General features: G+C 35.6%; 1 protein-coding gene across 2 annotated transcripts in view; it reads right to left on the bottom strand.

The window, feature by feature from the left end:
• Positions 1-3686: 3686 nt before the first annotated feature.
• Positions 3687-16524, bottom strand: part of SPATA17 (spermatogenesis associated 17) — a 95421-nt gene continuing 82583 nt past the window's right edge. Inside the window, exon 10 of one of the 2 annotated variants that reach the window (XM_064446270.1) lies at positions 3687-6495. In XM_064446270.1, coding sequence (XP_064302340.1) covers positions 6415-6495 — 81 coding nt within the window. In that variant the 3' untranslated portion in view covers positions 3687-6414. The remainder of the gene's footprint in view (positions 6496-16524) is intronic. The other variant, XM_064446269.1, reaches the window with a different exon arrangement.

The following is a 16524-nucleotide window of genomic DNA, read 5'->3' as shown; positions in this document are numbered from 1 at the left end:
CTTTCTTTCTTTCTTTCTTTCTTTCTTTCTTTCTTTCTTTCTTTCTTTCTTTCTTTCTTTCTTTCTTTCTTTCTTTCTTTCTTTCTTTCTCTCTTTCTTCTTTCTTTCTTTCTTTCTTCTTTCTTTCTTCTTTCTTTCTTTCTTTCTTTTCTTCTTTCTTTCTTTCTTTCTTTCTTTCTTTCTTTCTTTCTTTCTTTCTTTCTTTCTTTCTTTCTTTCTTTCTTTCTTTCTTTCTTTCTTTCTTTCTTTCTTCTTCTTTCTTTCTTTCTTTCTTTCTTTCTTTCTTTCTTTCTTTCTTTTCTTTCTTTCTTTCTTTCTTTCTTTCTTTCTTTTTCTTTCTTTCTTTCTTTCTTTCTTCTTTCTTTCTTTCTTTCTTTCTTTCTTTCTTTCTTTCTTTCTTTTCTTTCTTCTTTCTTTCTTTCTTTCTTTCTTTCTTCTTCTTTCTTTCTTTCTTTCTTTCTTTCTTTCTTTCTTTCTTTCTTTCTTTCTTTCTTTCTTTCTTTTCTTTCTTTCTTTCTTTCTTTCTTCTTTCTTTCTTTCTTTTTCTTTCTTTCTTTCTTTCTTTCTTTCTTTCTTTCTTTCTTTCTTTCTTTCTTTCTTTCTCTCTTTCTTTCTTTCTTTCTTTCTTTCTTTCTTTCTTTCTTTCTTTCTTTCTTTCTTTCTTTCTTTCTTTCTTTCTTTTCTTTCTTTCTTTCTTTCTTTCTTTCTTTCTTTCTTTCTTTCTTTCTTTCTTTCTTTCTTTCTTTCTTTCTTTCTTTTTCTTTGTTTTCTTTTCTTTCTTTCTTTTCTTTCTTTTCTCTTACCACTGAGTAGCTCAGACTTTTCTAAATCTGAAAAAGAGACAATAAACTGGAAGAACAGTTGTCAGTAGTAAATGATATGGTGGAAGTAAATTAAGCATGTGGACAAGGAATCACCACAACACCATACTATGAACTTAAAATGAAAAAGTGAAAAGGTAACCAAACCTGGCCTCACCTTCTTCTCACAATAATACACAAGAAGCATGTATTTCTAATTTATAAGCACTGTCCCTCTTCAAAAACATTGTGAGGTAAGCCTGCACAGGCTGCAATTGTAGGTGCCCCTTATTTGTACCATGAGCAGAGATACAGAATGTGGAAGGTAGGTTTTTTGACTCTGTTGAATATCTTAACCAAGATTAAAAACAAACTTAACACTCACTAGACAGCATAAAGTAATTAAGAGTGAGAAAGAGGAGTCAGTTTGGGATAATTCTAATCTAGTTTATACGTGTTATTAGCTGTTATAATAGTCTGAACTTGCATTTGAGGATGTGATCATGTCACCCATACAATAGCACAAGTGAATGAATTGTTATATATATATATAAAACTGTTATACACGTGGAGTCTCAATGTTTTTTCCTGAAGTGCCTGAGTGATTTATCTCAACAGATTTCTGCACTTAGGAATTTCTTAACCAAAAGATTCTCAAAGGAAGCAGTTTAATGCAGACTCTCAATATGTCACATTTTGGCAGTGATTGCTTAATGCAGCAGTGCGCTAATGAATTGCTCCACTGCATCCTCTGATCATGAATATGAATCGGAGTACTATAAACTGAACTCAATGTACTGATAAGTGACTGTATCTGATTGTGCCAGCATCCAGATGATTTTCTCATTAATGAGCTGAACTATTAAAAGGTGGAAGAATACGAAGCCAAGCCAGCTTTGCACTGTCTGAGCTTCTTTGCTGACATTTTTTCTGGGCCCACCAGAAACCTTTATCAACTAGTAAAAGGAAATTAACTTTAAAAAAAGGTTTTACAAATGCAGTTAAACCAAATAAAAGCTTCAAGGCTCACATTCCGTTTCTGATTACATGGACATGACTCCTTTGTGGTTGTAGAGTTTCTGTTTTAATGTGGGGCCATCCAGATTTTAAAATTAAGGGATTATGCACATCCTCTGCTTTTCAGTCTCTGCTACTCTGACTATAGGAGCCTATGGCTGCCAATAAAAGACAGAGCTCCTCATCGTCCTAACAAAATCTGCTCTGAAGAACTAAATAGAGGCCTGCAGATTTATGAAAGGCATCTTGCAAACCTATCCTTTGGAATAACACAAAACTGTTAGAAATATTTAATTTCTATTCTTTCAGTGTCTTCTTCAATGTCACGCACTGGTATGACAAACTCCATTATTGTTTACAAGCATCACCATCTTACTTTGAAGTTTATATATGGCTACATCTCAGCTGGACACAAGTTCAGTACAAGTCCATAATGAGGCATCTAGATCAGTTGCAGGGCCCCTAAATGTTCTAGACCTCTCCTCCTATAGAAATGTGTAGTGTGGCTTATTTTGGAAAAAAAAAAAAAAAAAAAAAAAAAAAAGAGCTGTTTCCTGAAAGCTACAGCATCACATTTGGACCAGAAAGACGTAGAGTAAATCGGTGGTCAACACTGTTATGGCAATTCTGCCTCTAGAGGGCATTACAAGCTAAATGTTTTCTCTGACAAGTGTTGAGAACATCTTGGATCAGCCCAGAAGACAGTTCTTAAATTACCTAAATTAAGATATTTTCTGTGTTTACAACATCAGCTATGTAGGAGTCAAACAAAATTATTGGGCAACAACAATGAAAAATCCTTAATCCCCTGAGAAACATCAGATAGTTTTAGTTAGAAAAGATGTCACCAGACATTTTCTAATATCCCTGAAACTCCTCATGATGTGAAATGTTGTGAACAACTTTCAGCACATTGCTGTTCCAATTTAATGACTCTGCCTGCATCCTTTTTATGAGTGCTGTGATCCCTAGTGGTGGTTAAACCTGGAGATCATTGGTCATTAGCATAGAGGCTTTGAATCCTCAGCACCTGGCATGTAGACCAGCCTCTTCAGCCACACAGTATGAAAAAGGCCAAGAGAAATTCTGTTCCTCTGTATATGTAGACCAAATTAGTCCCAATCACGAAGAATATTCATTTTTCTGTGGATGAAAAGCAGGGATTGTGCATGTCTTGCTGCATGCTGATGGCCATATTTTGTTATTGCAGAAAACAGCAACCAGGTCACTTTGGTACAGTTTGGCTATATATGTTTTACTATTCACATTTGTTCAACTACAATTGACTTAAAAACATTTGATGGGGCAATTAGAGTAATTGCGTTTGTTTTTCTGAAGTCTGATACGCAGCTTCTTGTATTTTTCTATTTTTTTGGCATCACAGTGTTTCTTTTTGATTTTTGGATATTGCTGTGAGTAGTTCACTAAATGTCACAGCGAACTACAATTCTAAGAGGCTACACATCTTCCAGACTGATCAAGATCCGTGATTCCCTTTCAAATTTTCAGAGTGTTCCTTTCCCAGTGCCTCTATCTAGACCTGTTCTGTGTTGTTAAGATTTTGTACTGTAAGAATAGATTGTAACATCCCCTATAAACCAGAAAAACCTTCTTTAAAGTATTGGAATGTTATAAAACAACGAACTTATTAGTGAGGAAAATGTACAAGAAATAAAATATTAAAAATACATTACTGAAATATATTACAAGAAGTAATTTAGTAATTAAAAGTGATATGGTAAATGTATCAATAAGAAAGATAAACAGGAGTAAAGTAAAATCACGCAATCACTTAATGTTTGTATTGATAGACTGGTTACATAATGATACTATCGAAATTCTTACTGTCTTGTTGACTATAATATTGCAGTGAATAAAAATATCAATATTTTATCTTTAACTGGCCCTACATAAAATCTCTAAGTTTCCTCTGTGCAAACATTTTGATTTAAAGAGAGCAAAACAAAACTTTCTTTGCCAGACAGGCACATTCACTCGCTCGCCACAGAGGGTTACCAAACGGGAGTGGTGGTCTATCCCAGACTCACAGCAAGTAGGTCCACCCCAAGGCTAAAATTTATCTTTTATCCCCATTGCTACATACTGCGGAGTTGCTAGCATTCACTTCCACATTATTTTTTGAATTGTTCATGATGTCCAATTCCTCTACATAATAAAAATCAAGGTGTCCTACTTGCTGAAGGTATCCCAAGACTGGGATTACCCAGTTTATTACTAGCTGTTCCTTTTAACATTGGGGATTTTCTCTATCAATCAGTCTCATCCTTATATAGAAAAAATGTAGGGGCATGTTCTTTAGCCCATGCTTGCAAAGGTGCCTGGGCTGTGCAGCATCTGGATTGGAGTGTTTATATGCAGTTTAAGAGAGCACTAAAAATAAGAAGTCTCTACATAATGGAAGAATTGGTAAAGGTCTCACTGTAATAATTATCAATGGTTTGTATAAATGTACTTAATGAGACATAAAAGGATTCTGGGATTATAGTTTGGCCGCACAAAATAAGTCGGATGTTATATGCTGACAAATGACATAAATTCTATGTGAACTCCAGTTAAAGGAAAGTATTGGTTTCTCTATGATATATAATTGGCCAAAGGACCCCAAAACTCAAGCCTAGCAGGTAATATGGTTGCTAATTTATGAATTTTGTGGGTGTTAATTTATCTAATAAAATGAACAGACCTGGTTTTGTTTAAGAAGGTTTCTGGGAAGTAGTTAGATGCTTTAGAAATGAAAGGGTTTTTTTTCTCTTAAGAGGAGGAAAAGTGTGTATGTATCAAACAAAATTAAACTTAGAAGTGTTAGTTTTAACCTCCATCTGTGTGCCAGAGCCTTGGCTATGGGCACTACCACCAGTGCGGGGCCAGTCTGCGTGGTAGGCTTTGCTTTGTTCTCAGGTCAGAGATACTGAAAGGAAGAAAGAGAAAGAAAGATTAATCTGATAAAGGCATTGCTGTTTCTAATCGGACTGATGGGAAATTGTGGTATGAAGTTAAAGAGGCACCACAGGGCGAATTACTGTGATGAACTACCTTAAAGCTGAAGCAATCAAATAGATAGCTCTCACATATAAAAATTACTGTGGCATCTTTATTCATCAACAGTTTTGCACAAATGTCTCATGTTCAATCCCTTCCACGAACAACTAAAGCACTCTGATACATTTGATCAGATTAACTCTTATCAGGGAGACTCAGCCACTAAGGTGGCTGCTTCTCACTTCCCAGAGTTAATTTTTCATTGCCATGAAGAAGGATAAACTTTTCAAAGCTTGAAAATGACAAACTCCAAAAAGTAAGAACACTACAGCGTGGTGCCTGCACTCGTAATCTACTGTAATGGAATTGAAAGTGCTTTTATTCTTGTCTACGACAGCAGTAAAACTTCTTCACATAGGCTGACAGCTGAAAACCTGTAGAAGTGAAATTTGTGATGCCTAGTTCAGAAAGTATTCATACAAACAGACATCTTATGGAGGTTGCCTCCACATTTGTAGAGGACAAAAGAATCACACAAGAAAATTCATTATTAAAAAGCTTACCATTGGGTAACTGGTTTCAATATTATAAATTGATATATTTGATTCAAATATAGTCAAATAATATGAAAAGCAAACATGGTATCCTAGAGAATTCAGCATAAAACTCCTGTAAAAATTCACTCACATAACTTTAAGAATTAATTTATGATTTGCTCTTAATAAATGCTGAAGTCTTCCCATGATGCTGATTTCTTTGAGCCTTTTGAAGTTAATACACTCTGAAGATAATATTTTGCAGGACTGCATGCCAGTGAACACAGCAAACGAAGATCGGTTTTGTGTGATCAAATGTGTTGTTCTTTGCCAAGCATCACAGGATTATGTTCCACATATCAGTCTGCTTAACACAGGACTAGATGTAAATAACACAGCTGTTAATAACGAAATTTCAGTGGATACGGAAAAACTGATCTAAAAATAAGGTGTATATGTTGTTAGAACTTTACTTTTCAACACTGATGTCATATCACCCACAGATTAGCTAAAAGGGTTTTAAATAGTATCTTCCATGTAAATAGCCTATTCTGTCCTTCTGAAGAGATGGATCAGTATCCAAAAAGGATGTATGCTAACGCTGAACATGATAAACAGCAGTCATGAACCAGATACATTTATAGCTGTGAGAAAAAAACAACAGATGTAACTTTTAAACTTTTTTTTTCTTTGTTTAGTGTTAACCTCACTTATAAATATGTAATACATACAATGTGATTCCAAGTCATTTACTTGATTACTCTGGCTTTGTATCCTAATGGATTTACATTGAATAAAATATAGAATTTTCAGAAATCATTTTGCTAAGATAGAACTTCTTTTTTTCAGCAAAACCACAAATTATTTTTTTTAATTAGTGTTGGAAACTGTATTGCTTAAAGATCAAGCAAAATCAGTTAACGCTACTTCAGACACAGTATACATCACTTCACAGCAAGAGTACTTTATGGGACACTCAGTCAACATACTGCTGCGTATTTGCTGAAGTACATTTATTGATTACTTATCAGGTGTCTTGCATTGTGTAGTTTACAGGACAATTACACTATTTGCCCAGTTCTGGAATAAGTTTTTCCGAACTTTTCGAAGAGAACAATCGATGGTAACACTGTTTGAAAGTCCTAAGGAAATAAGAGAGACAATAAAAGCGTTAAGTTTTACTTCCATGGTTTAATTTTTTTTTTAAAAGGTATTTTAGAGCTCTGTATATATTGTCTTCCAGTTAAATTTCCTTATATTAATTACAATGTAAATTATGCAGAATAACTTATATGAAACATGTATGATTATATGTACATTACTTTGAAGAAGAGCATAAGAATTAAATTATGTCATTGCAAGCAAATATGTATTTCAAACCTGAAGTAACTATAGGCACTGCAAAAATTTCCTGGTACTAAATGTAGATTTTATAGTCTTCTGCAAATCATGGTATACAAAATTATATTCTCACCCTTGACAACCAAGTAAGTTAAAGACAGCAAGATATCCCTGCAATATTTTAACTTTTCTACTTTGTTTAATGTTAAAATATGGAAAATTGTAAAAAAATGAATATATATTAAATAAGTATTAGTGGCAACAAATTGATTAGGAGTTCTGGCACGAAAAAATACAAGTGGGGTGATTCTTGAAGACTTTTCCAGGAAAAGTTCTTGGTTATTACATTCAATTTTTTAAAATGGAAATGCTTAAAAAATTAAATTGAGCAAGAGAAATGTAAGTGAACCTGTGCCTTAAAAGTACAATGTTAATACAGCCAACAACAATAAAGTAAAATAAGCTAAGCATTCTAAACAGTATTTTGATCTAGATACTACTAACAAATGCTCATGGTAAATTACTAGCAAGTCCGTGGTGTTCAAGATCAAGGTCTTAAACCATTCTTAATAAAATTATTTGCTTTGGCCCTGAAATACTAGGAATAGTATCAGCAATACAAAATATTTGTTTTGCATTAAGATTGCTTCCCCTTTCTGAAAGTAACATGCCACAGATGAATTATCAGCTTTCCAGGATTTGATGGTCAATTTTTAAGAAAGAAGTTGGTCTGAACACTTCCTACTGTTTTCTATTGTCAACATGATGCTCTGTGAAAGTGCACGGAAATGCAATGTCTTCATAAAATGTTGAGGCTGTGAGTGAATGAAAGCTAAATTTTTTACCTTTTAAATACATTTCACAACTTGAAAGGTTTGGTTTTCTCTGAAAAACAGAACAAAACCTTTTTTTTTTTTTGGAAAAAAAGACATGAAGCAGAATTTTCATTCCTTGGATAATTTAGATTTGGCTACTTCACAGACCACAGTTCAGCTGAATCTCCGTATACAGAGAGAGCAACTATGACTTCTGGTAAGCTTCGTGCAAACACTGACATGACCCACCTGAGTTTCACCTGCACTGTGTGCAGTGCACTGTCAGACTGTGACCATATCATTTCTTACATCTCATACTTAAAGTTATTTGATATGATTCCTCCAACATTCTGGTGCATAAATCTTAAAATAGCAAGGTAAACGTATATGTTCAAAATGAAACACTCCCTGTGTTGTGCCCAGGCGAGTGCTGCCCCGTTATTATCAGTTCACAAGATTTAGTTGTTAATGTTTCTCTGTGCCTTGTACCACCCAGTTTCTTACCCAACAGAAACAGCCTATTTGCATATTTTCATATTATATTTTAAGAATGGCAGAGCATCTTAATTTTTGTTGTGTCTTTGGCATCACAAGCACATTCTTACTGCAGGAAAAGTTGTCCTATATAATTATTATAATAAATATCATTATAACTCCAGCAAAACTGCAAATAGTTTCCTTCTAAAGTGAGGCTAGTTATTTTTAATTCAGTAAATTCACCAGGCTAATATTGTTCATGGGAATGAAAAAAACCCTGCTTTTGTTGCCAAGAAAGCAAACAGATAATAGAGCTATAATTTAGGATTAAGCAGTAATTCAGATCAGAATACAGTATCCTTTATTTTGAAAACTGGAAGTATATTTTTAATTTACATGCAGGACAGTTAGGTACAGTTTAACAAAAAAAGCAGTGAACTTGGGGTGAGACAGGGAAACCAGTAAAAGGTGTACACCCCCCACATCAGGGTAAAATCAGGAATGGTAAGTCTGAGCATTGAAGAAGTCTTCATTTGCTGGAGCAGACGGCTTTTGCTATTAGGATGCCTGGCCAAACAAAAACAATTGGCTGCCAAAATTAGCTCCTTGGGACGATTTAGGAGCCTTTGAAGTGAACAGTGTTTTGAGCTGGAACTAAGCCCAGGTCCAGCTTCAAACTCAAATCAAAATGACAAAGAGGAAATTTTCTGTGCCACACGCCCCCTCAGTGTAAGATTACTTTGGGTTGGCAGCTGTACTGTTTATCTTGTTATTTAAAGCTATTTCACTAGATACTCACAACTGAGCATTTAAACAACTGGCTCCGATTATGACGACAACAGTTATGTCTGACCACATTTAGGAAACATCACACAGTCCGATGGATAAATAGAAGTGTTGCTGGCTTTACAGATACACTAATTAAAGAAGTTTAGAATGTGTACTAGGTAAATGTTGCACAGTATGTGTATAAAATATAAATATCTTTTTAGGAAAACAACCCCAGCTATTTCTGTATTTGAAGATAAATGTTTTCATCGGGTTTCAACAGTGTGAGAACGTAAGGCCTGAAAATATCACTTGGCCTTGCAAGATCTGCCTCACAGTGCTGGGGAGGGTCTATCCCACTGCAGCATAAAGGGGAAGGAATTGGAAGCCATGTTCTCATATCTATCTAATTTGATGCTGAAATGTAGGTTCAAATCGTGCAGTGAAGCCTGCCAGGATTATCTTGAATTTAAGCTGATTGGTACAAAGCACAGAAATTATGAAGTTACACAGATAATCCCTCTGAATCTGCAAGAACAAAAGTTGCGAGTGGAGAAAAACAGGCTTCTTCAAAATTATTTTCACTGTCAGTCCCTCATTGTTGGTAGCTGGAATATATTAGCTTACAAAGACGAATTCCCACATATTGGTGAGATTGACCCTACAGTTTTGCAGTCTCAGGATTGTAGGGGCATGGAGCTGAGCTTTATGGAATTTTTCTGTAATGCATTGTTAAATCATGCCATATAATTCTCAGCATGAGAGACCTGTAATTCTCAGGACTGAGACCTATTTTTAAATTCCCAAATGAAGTTAATATAACACTTCCTTTTTAAACTTGTCAAGCTTTGACTCCTCTCACTCTAGTAAATTGTAAGTGACTCAAGTTCAACTGACAGGGCTTAATAAGACCTATGGACCCTTTCAATATATTTGACTACTTGACTGTCATGTGCACTCATCAGTTCTAAACAATGGAGTCAAAAAAGGTGACATAAAGCCACCAAAGGTTTGTCTCAATCAGCACACTGATGTAATAGATTAGACTTGCCAAATGCTCACATAGTTTATTTTTGGAATGGTATTATTAAAGCAAATTCTAAAGAGATTTTACATCTGAGTATACAGACATACATAAATATAGACCATGTACAAATAACATTGGCAAACCAACGAGACCTTGTAAACCTACATATCAGCTTGAAGTTTTTTGAAAATGTGTTCCCTCATATTCTATTGATAAATTTGCATTAACAGTGTTTCTTTCAAAATAATTTTGAGAGTACTGTACAATTTCCTGTAATATAAAAATGCACTTTGGAATGAGATAGGAATTACAATTAAGTATCTCCTTGGACATTTAATGAGATAGGAGTCGGTACCAAAGCAAGAATAGGCAAACAGCAGTAGCATATCTACTCCCAGATTTTAAGGCCAGAAAGTACCATTATGACCATTTATTCTCAGCTCCTGCATACACGCTTTGGGTAATTTCCTACAGCAAATCTATCAAGTCTGTAATAATTATGAAGCTGTTAAACACATGATAAACTTGGAACAATAAGCTTACGATAAACTTATGATACCTGATTTACAGCTTTGCATAGTCTGTCTCTGTAATTACAAAATTTCATTTTGTTGTGTAGAGATTTGGTTGCATAAATGGAGATCAAAGTTGCATTAGGTTGTATGAATGCAGGTTTCCTTCATACGTTAGAAGTAGCATGTGAAGATGTTTTGAAGATAAATTATACAATTTACAATTATACAATGAAAAGCATTCTACCTATAGTGGTGATTCAGAGCACCAGGTCATCTTCTGAGCCAGTCTAACAATACTGAAGACACCGTATAATTGCATAGTGTCAACCAAGACACTATGTGCTATGCAAAAAGTAAACCAATCCATGAAAGATTTGGATCTCAGAAAAACATTTTGGTGGTGCTGGAATTATATCTGTTGAGAAGAATCAATGGCAGAAGGAATAACTGAAAAGTGGGCACAGCTGCCTGAATCCTAATTCTATCTTCATATTCTTGAATAGTAAAAAACCGGGAACAAAATTCACTTTTCTGTAGCTTGAAATCAACACAGACCCCAAGACTTTAGAGGATGCAATGAGAAATTCTGCATAAATGTCCATGCAGTAGTTACAACCTTAGCGTAAAGTAGGCCCGCTTAGCAATCTTGTTTTCCCCACAAGGCTGGGACACAGCTCATGTGCACACCTCATTTGAAAACCAGGCAGTACTGCCAAGTGCCAGTGTACGGCCATAGTCCACAGCCCCCTCTGTTTAATATTAAGTGGTCATATTTAAGTATTCCCTATGATCCTAATGCTTGTAATAGTAAAATCAGAGTTCTAAATGGAGCTGTCATAGTAAGCCTCCTGACCTATTAATAGCCACAGAGGTCTCTAACAGGGAAGCAAACCAGAAATAGCAAGCTGTTATACAAGTAAAATGTTAATCCAGCTAACTTTTATTCTTAGTAAATTTATCAATACTGGTTAACAATACTTCCAACTAGTACAGGGCCTTCTGACAAGACAAAATGAGTGTAACAACCCATTCTGTCAATACAACACAAATGTCATTTCAAGTGCTCAAAACCCACTAAGCTACCCTAAAAAAGATTGATTTATCTGCTCCAGTGTTTCTTTGGGGCAAACTTTTCTCACAACTGAAACCAATTAGTGGGCCTGGCACTTGTAGTGCAGAATGTAGGTCAGCATCAAGTAATAAAAAAGTATTGACTTTTCTCTGTCTGTAAGCAGCATGAAAGGGGTGCCATGGCCTTGTCGTATATGAAAAGAGCTCCATTAATTTCACTTATTTCAACCAGGGCTGTCAAATACTAATGCTTCTATTGCACTTTTCACACAAAGTACATTGACACCGATCCCGGCCCCAGTGAAACAAGTTTACAATATTTCAGTTAGTGGAAGGGGGAGGGACTATAATTTTTAATTCCCTGTTGTACATTTAGTCTCTTTAAGCAGCACTGCTCATAAGACCTATGGAGAGATATGAGCTGGGGCATTAATAATGGCTACACATGGCTTCCCATGGGCAACAGAACCTATTTCTTGGGCATAGCTTCAACAGCTAATTAGCCATAAAGTTCAGGACACAGTTGTTTGGCGTAACTCTGTTTTTGTGGATGGTGGGCACAGACTGCCAATTTTGCTTTCCGCTGTGGAGAAATATCCAGAAATGAGGAATAGGTCTTCTGTGACTTAAGGCTATAAAATTGAAAAGCTAATGTGTTAAACAATTGGGTCAACTAGCCCCTTCAAATAAGAGATAATAACAAAAGCCTGGATCATGCCTTAGGGACTGGATCTTACTGTGTCAATGCAGAGGTATTGACTTCCAGGGAAAAGCATGCCTAATCGGAGTTCCCTGCGCTACAGTGGACAAGTGACCACTGTTTTGATGAAGAGGGTGGAATTACACCTCTCCCTATTCAGCTTGCCAGTGCAATGCAGAGGAGGAGAACTAGAAGCCATCATCTATCTCCTCCTTTGACTGCCTACTACTGCTGCCAATTCTAAACCCTCCAAATTTTGTTCTTTTGGGGTAAGTGCAATGAAAAAAACCCTGTGTTTCCATGAAGATTTTATGAGCTTTTCCATATTGTGAATCGACACAGCAGTGGTCAAACTGGCCTAAAACATTATGATCCTGTTTCCTCTACTCTCTGCAATTTCCCTCCTGAACTGCCTGAATTTTTTTTATTTTTTTGCAAGTGAAGTTTATGGTTCTTTTTGACAAGCTTGAGGGCTCTGAGTGTGCTGTCTAACTCATTCCCTAATTACCTCCTGCAAATGCAAACACCATCAACAACAATAAAACTCTTTGATTTAAAAAGACTGGGTGACTATGGTAGAAAGCAATTTTCTACTTGCTTTAATGACTTCATAAGTGCAAGTCTTACCCTTTGAATCAACTTGCTATTAGATGTTAAAATAAAATTATATTGTATAGCCATCATAAAAGGCAACTTTATAACTTTCTGTGTTACGCTTACATCAGGCACGGTTTTTTCTCCTTGTTAGTTTTAGTCTTTTATTGACATTATCATAATGTGTTGTAAAAAAAAAATCAGGAAATTATGTTCACAGTAGGAAATCTAACAGCACTATTTTAATGTCCTATCTTCCAAACAGAAAGAGAAAACATTAATTGCTATTTAATTTATGAAAGAAACATTTCATTATCATTACACTTAAATTTTCATGGAGATTTATAACTATCACTGACTCTTACACATTTCATCTTTTGGAATTATAAACGAGGAAGCCACACACAAACAGTGCTTGCTAGAAATGATGAAAGATTTCTAATCTGAAAAACCACTGATCTGATAATCACATAGGTTTGTATACTTCCGGCATGACATGTCCAGTACGGGCAGCCCAGCGGTCTGTGCTCCTCTATGGCATCCTAACATGGAAATTGTAACTCTTCCTCCCTTTCTCTAATATTCTGAGAAGGAAGTGTTCTGCTGCTAATCTGTGCTAATCTGTGAAGTTTGTTTTCTTAGCTCAACAGCTAAATTGTGCTAATTTATGCTTTGGAGATAACTGGAGATAACTGGCTAACACAAGCCAAGCTATAAACGTCTTGTCCTGATCTGTGCAAGGTGGGAGAGGATGTGTTCTAGCCTTGAAAAGAGCTTATTTTTGCTCCTGCATGGTTAGAAGCAGTTTGGACAAAGGAACAAAAGCATATTCCACTGTACCCTTCCATAGCTGCACAAATTAAGCTATGACATGATAGAAAAGAATGATGTTTTTGCAAATGCAATGCAATAGTTTGAGCCATTGTACAAGGAAAGCACAAAAATTTCTAAACGAATAAGATATTTTGCAATATGTGTGTTCATTAAGGATTACAAATGTTTCAACCCTTACAATGCTTTCTAAGAGGCAAAGGCAAATTACCTCTTGGATTTGATGGAAGTTTTGTGCAAGGAAGGACAAAGGAAAAAAGAGGAAGGATTTGGTCCAGTGAATTACTTTTTCTCATAAGTATTGCCTCTCCAAAATTAACCTGGGACCTGAAACTAGCCTGTCCTTTTTGTCATGTGTAATATAACCAGAAATGAAGATTTGTGGTCCAAATTTGCATTTGTTACATTTACTTAGTACCCTGCAGTCATTTTGGTTGCCCAAGGGGAAGGAAGGGTGGAATTCCCAGCTGTACCCTCTGAGCTCATTTATTCTATTTATTGATGATCTGCAAGCCAGACACTGTCTGGTCCTTCCTCCCAAGCATATACTAGCTTTGCAATGCTTTAAAAGAAATACATTCTCTGTTATAAATAACTGTTCAGATATTTATGTCTATAAAGCTAATCTACAATAATCTGCTGAAGAAGAATAAAATCACTTATATGTAGACACTTTTTGACGTATTCAGAGCTAGTATCAATATTAAAGTATTGTTTGCCACACAGAAAGTTTCAGTGCATGCTGTACCATACTTTAGTCAATGTTATGAAACAACATCACTCAAATCATGTTCCAAATGTCTGTATTTGAACCAAAATTGCCAAAGATAATATTCTATTTTTTTCAACTAATGTAGCTTTTTTTTAATGAGTAAATTAAATTAAGAATTCAATGCGAATTTCTCTGCGAGCTATTTCATACTTGGATACCCTTGAACTTTACAGAATCTGGGCTAAAAAACAAATGTGCAGTTGAAATAGTTCAGTAGGTATTCAGAATCCCAAGAGCTGTTTATTTGCTATTGTCATGCAAATGTCTAATTCTTGCAGGGTATTATAACAAAATATTTTTAAAGAGGGGACTAGATGTTCATCTTAATTTAAGATGTATAAATAAAATTGTCAGGTATGAAAAGTATGAAAACTCTTTTATGAAGTTATTAAATCTGAGGTGGAACTATGCCTAACACTACATTCCTGTGTACAGAAAAATATAGAGTCTTAAAAACATCTGATGAAAAAGTAGAGGACATATTTTTGTTATAGTGCTTGTATTTTTAAACCAACCTGTTATCCTGTCCATCACACTCACTCTGCTAGCAACAGGACTTGTATTAGAAAATAACGCACTTAGGAATAAGTATCTTGACTTATGTCATTTATAAGCTGCCCCTTTCATTGTCTAATCTGTTCAACCACAACATTCTCTTTCCAGCTGAAAATAAGCCAATGCCAAGTGTTGACTGCCAAGACAAACTCAGAACCACTTTTAACCTGCTGGACTAAAGCCAGAAAATGTTTAACCTGCCAAGATCAAGTTGCAACTATCTCTACCTTGCCAAAATCATGCCACTAGGATTTAAGGAGAAAAAATTCTGACTTGAAATCCTCAAGTGAAAATATTTTTTACCTTATCAGGTTAAGCTGTATCTGCTTGAAAAAATGTTGTATTCATTTAGAATCAATTTAAAAAAAAAAAAAAAAAAAGAGCATGGTGATTGCACTATATTTGGCATATGCAGCAAAAACTACTCCAGTTAGATTTCATTGGCTTTGACATTGTTCTGGATGATGCTTTCAAACCTGATGGCATTCTGTGATGAAATGACTAGACATGGTGCCTAGCTGAGCTTTAGCAAGGCTTTCAACACAATCTCCCAGAGAATCCTCTTAACCAAGTTGGTAAATTATAGTCTGGATGCACAGACTAATAGATGTAATAACTGTCTGGAGTATTGGGTTCAAAGGGTAGCAATGAATGGTTTGTACTCTAACTGGAACCTGGGTACAAATGTATTTCCTCAGGTGCTATCTTGGGACCCATCTTGTTTAATATCTTCATCAGTGACCTGGAGGTGGAGGTGGAATGCACTCTCATCAAGTTCATGGACAACAGCAAACTAATGGGTGCCATTGATACACTTGAGGGCTATCATTCAGAGTGATGTAGACAGGTTAGAGGAATAGCCTGACAGAACCTCACAAAACACATTATGGAGAAATGCACCTGGCACAGACTTATCTCAGGACCAAAGCAGGCTGGAGGCTGACAGGCTGGGTAGCAGCTCTGCAGAAGAGGACCTGGGGCTCCTGGTGGGCAACTAGCTAAACATGTCAGCGATGTGCCCTAGCAGTGATGGAAGCTGAAGAGAAAAACAGCATTCTGCTTTGTAAATCTAAGCTGCCTTTAGCAGAGGTTGAAATGATCAAACAGGAAAAGGCCTTTCTTATTTAGCAGGCAGCTTACTTTGGAGATCAGCTAACACTAGAAAAACTACTCATTTCCTATCCAGTGTTCACAAATATTCACACTAATGAATAAAACTGGAACAATACCTCTTTTGCCAATACCTATTGTTATTTTTTTCTGTCTGCATTTATTAATATATGATAACATATCTTCTTTGAGTGTCATGTTTTTCTTCATTTTCCAATGGCACTTTCTCCTGTGTAAACCCACTAGTTCTTTGATACAGTTCAGGAATAGCATAAGGAACGAGGATTATTCACTCAGGTGCCGCAGATTTGTTTTGGCATTGACATGAAGCTAGTTCTGTCAAACTGCTGCTGATTAAGAAACTTCAGGGAGAGGAACAGCTGATATTTATAGCCAAACATTATTTCAGATTCAACAGTCTTCAGAAAAATGAATTGGATTACACATACACAGCACATATTTTAAAAATAGATTGTTGAACACTTCAAAAACTAAAATCATGCTGTCTTGGTTCTGATACGAATGCATGCTATATACACTAAATGTAACAAGTTGTGCAAACATATTCTGTGGTAGTACATAAGCAAAACTTTAC

Source organism: Phalacrocorax carbo, chromosome 3 (genome assembly GCF_963921805.1).
Source record: "Phalacrocorax carbo chromosome 3, bPhaCar2.1, whole genome shotgun sequence".
Classification (NCBI taxonomy): domain Eukaryota; kingdom Metazoa; phylum Chordata; class Aves; order Suliformes; family Phalacrocoracidae; genus Phalacrocorax; species Phalacrocorax carbo.
The sequence above is the reverse complement of the archived record's forward strand: the minus strand, read 5'-3'. Positions and strand labels throughout refer to the sequence as shown.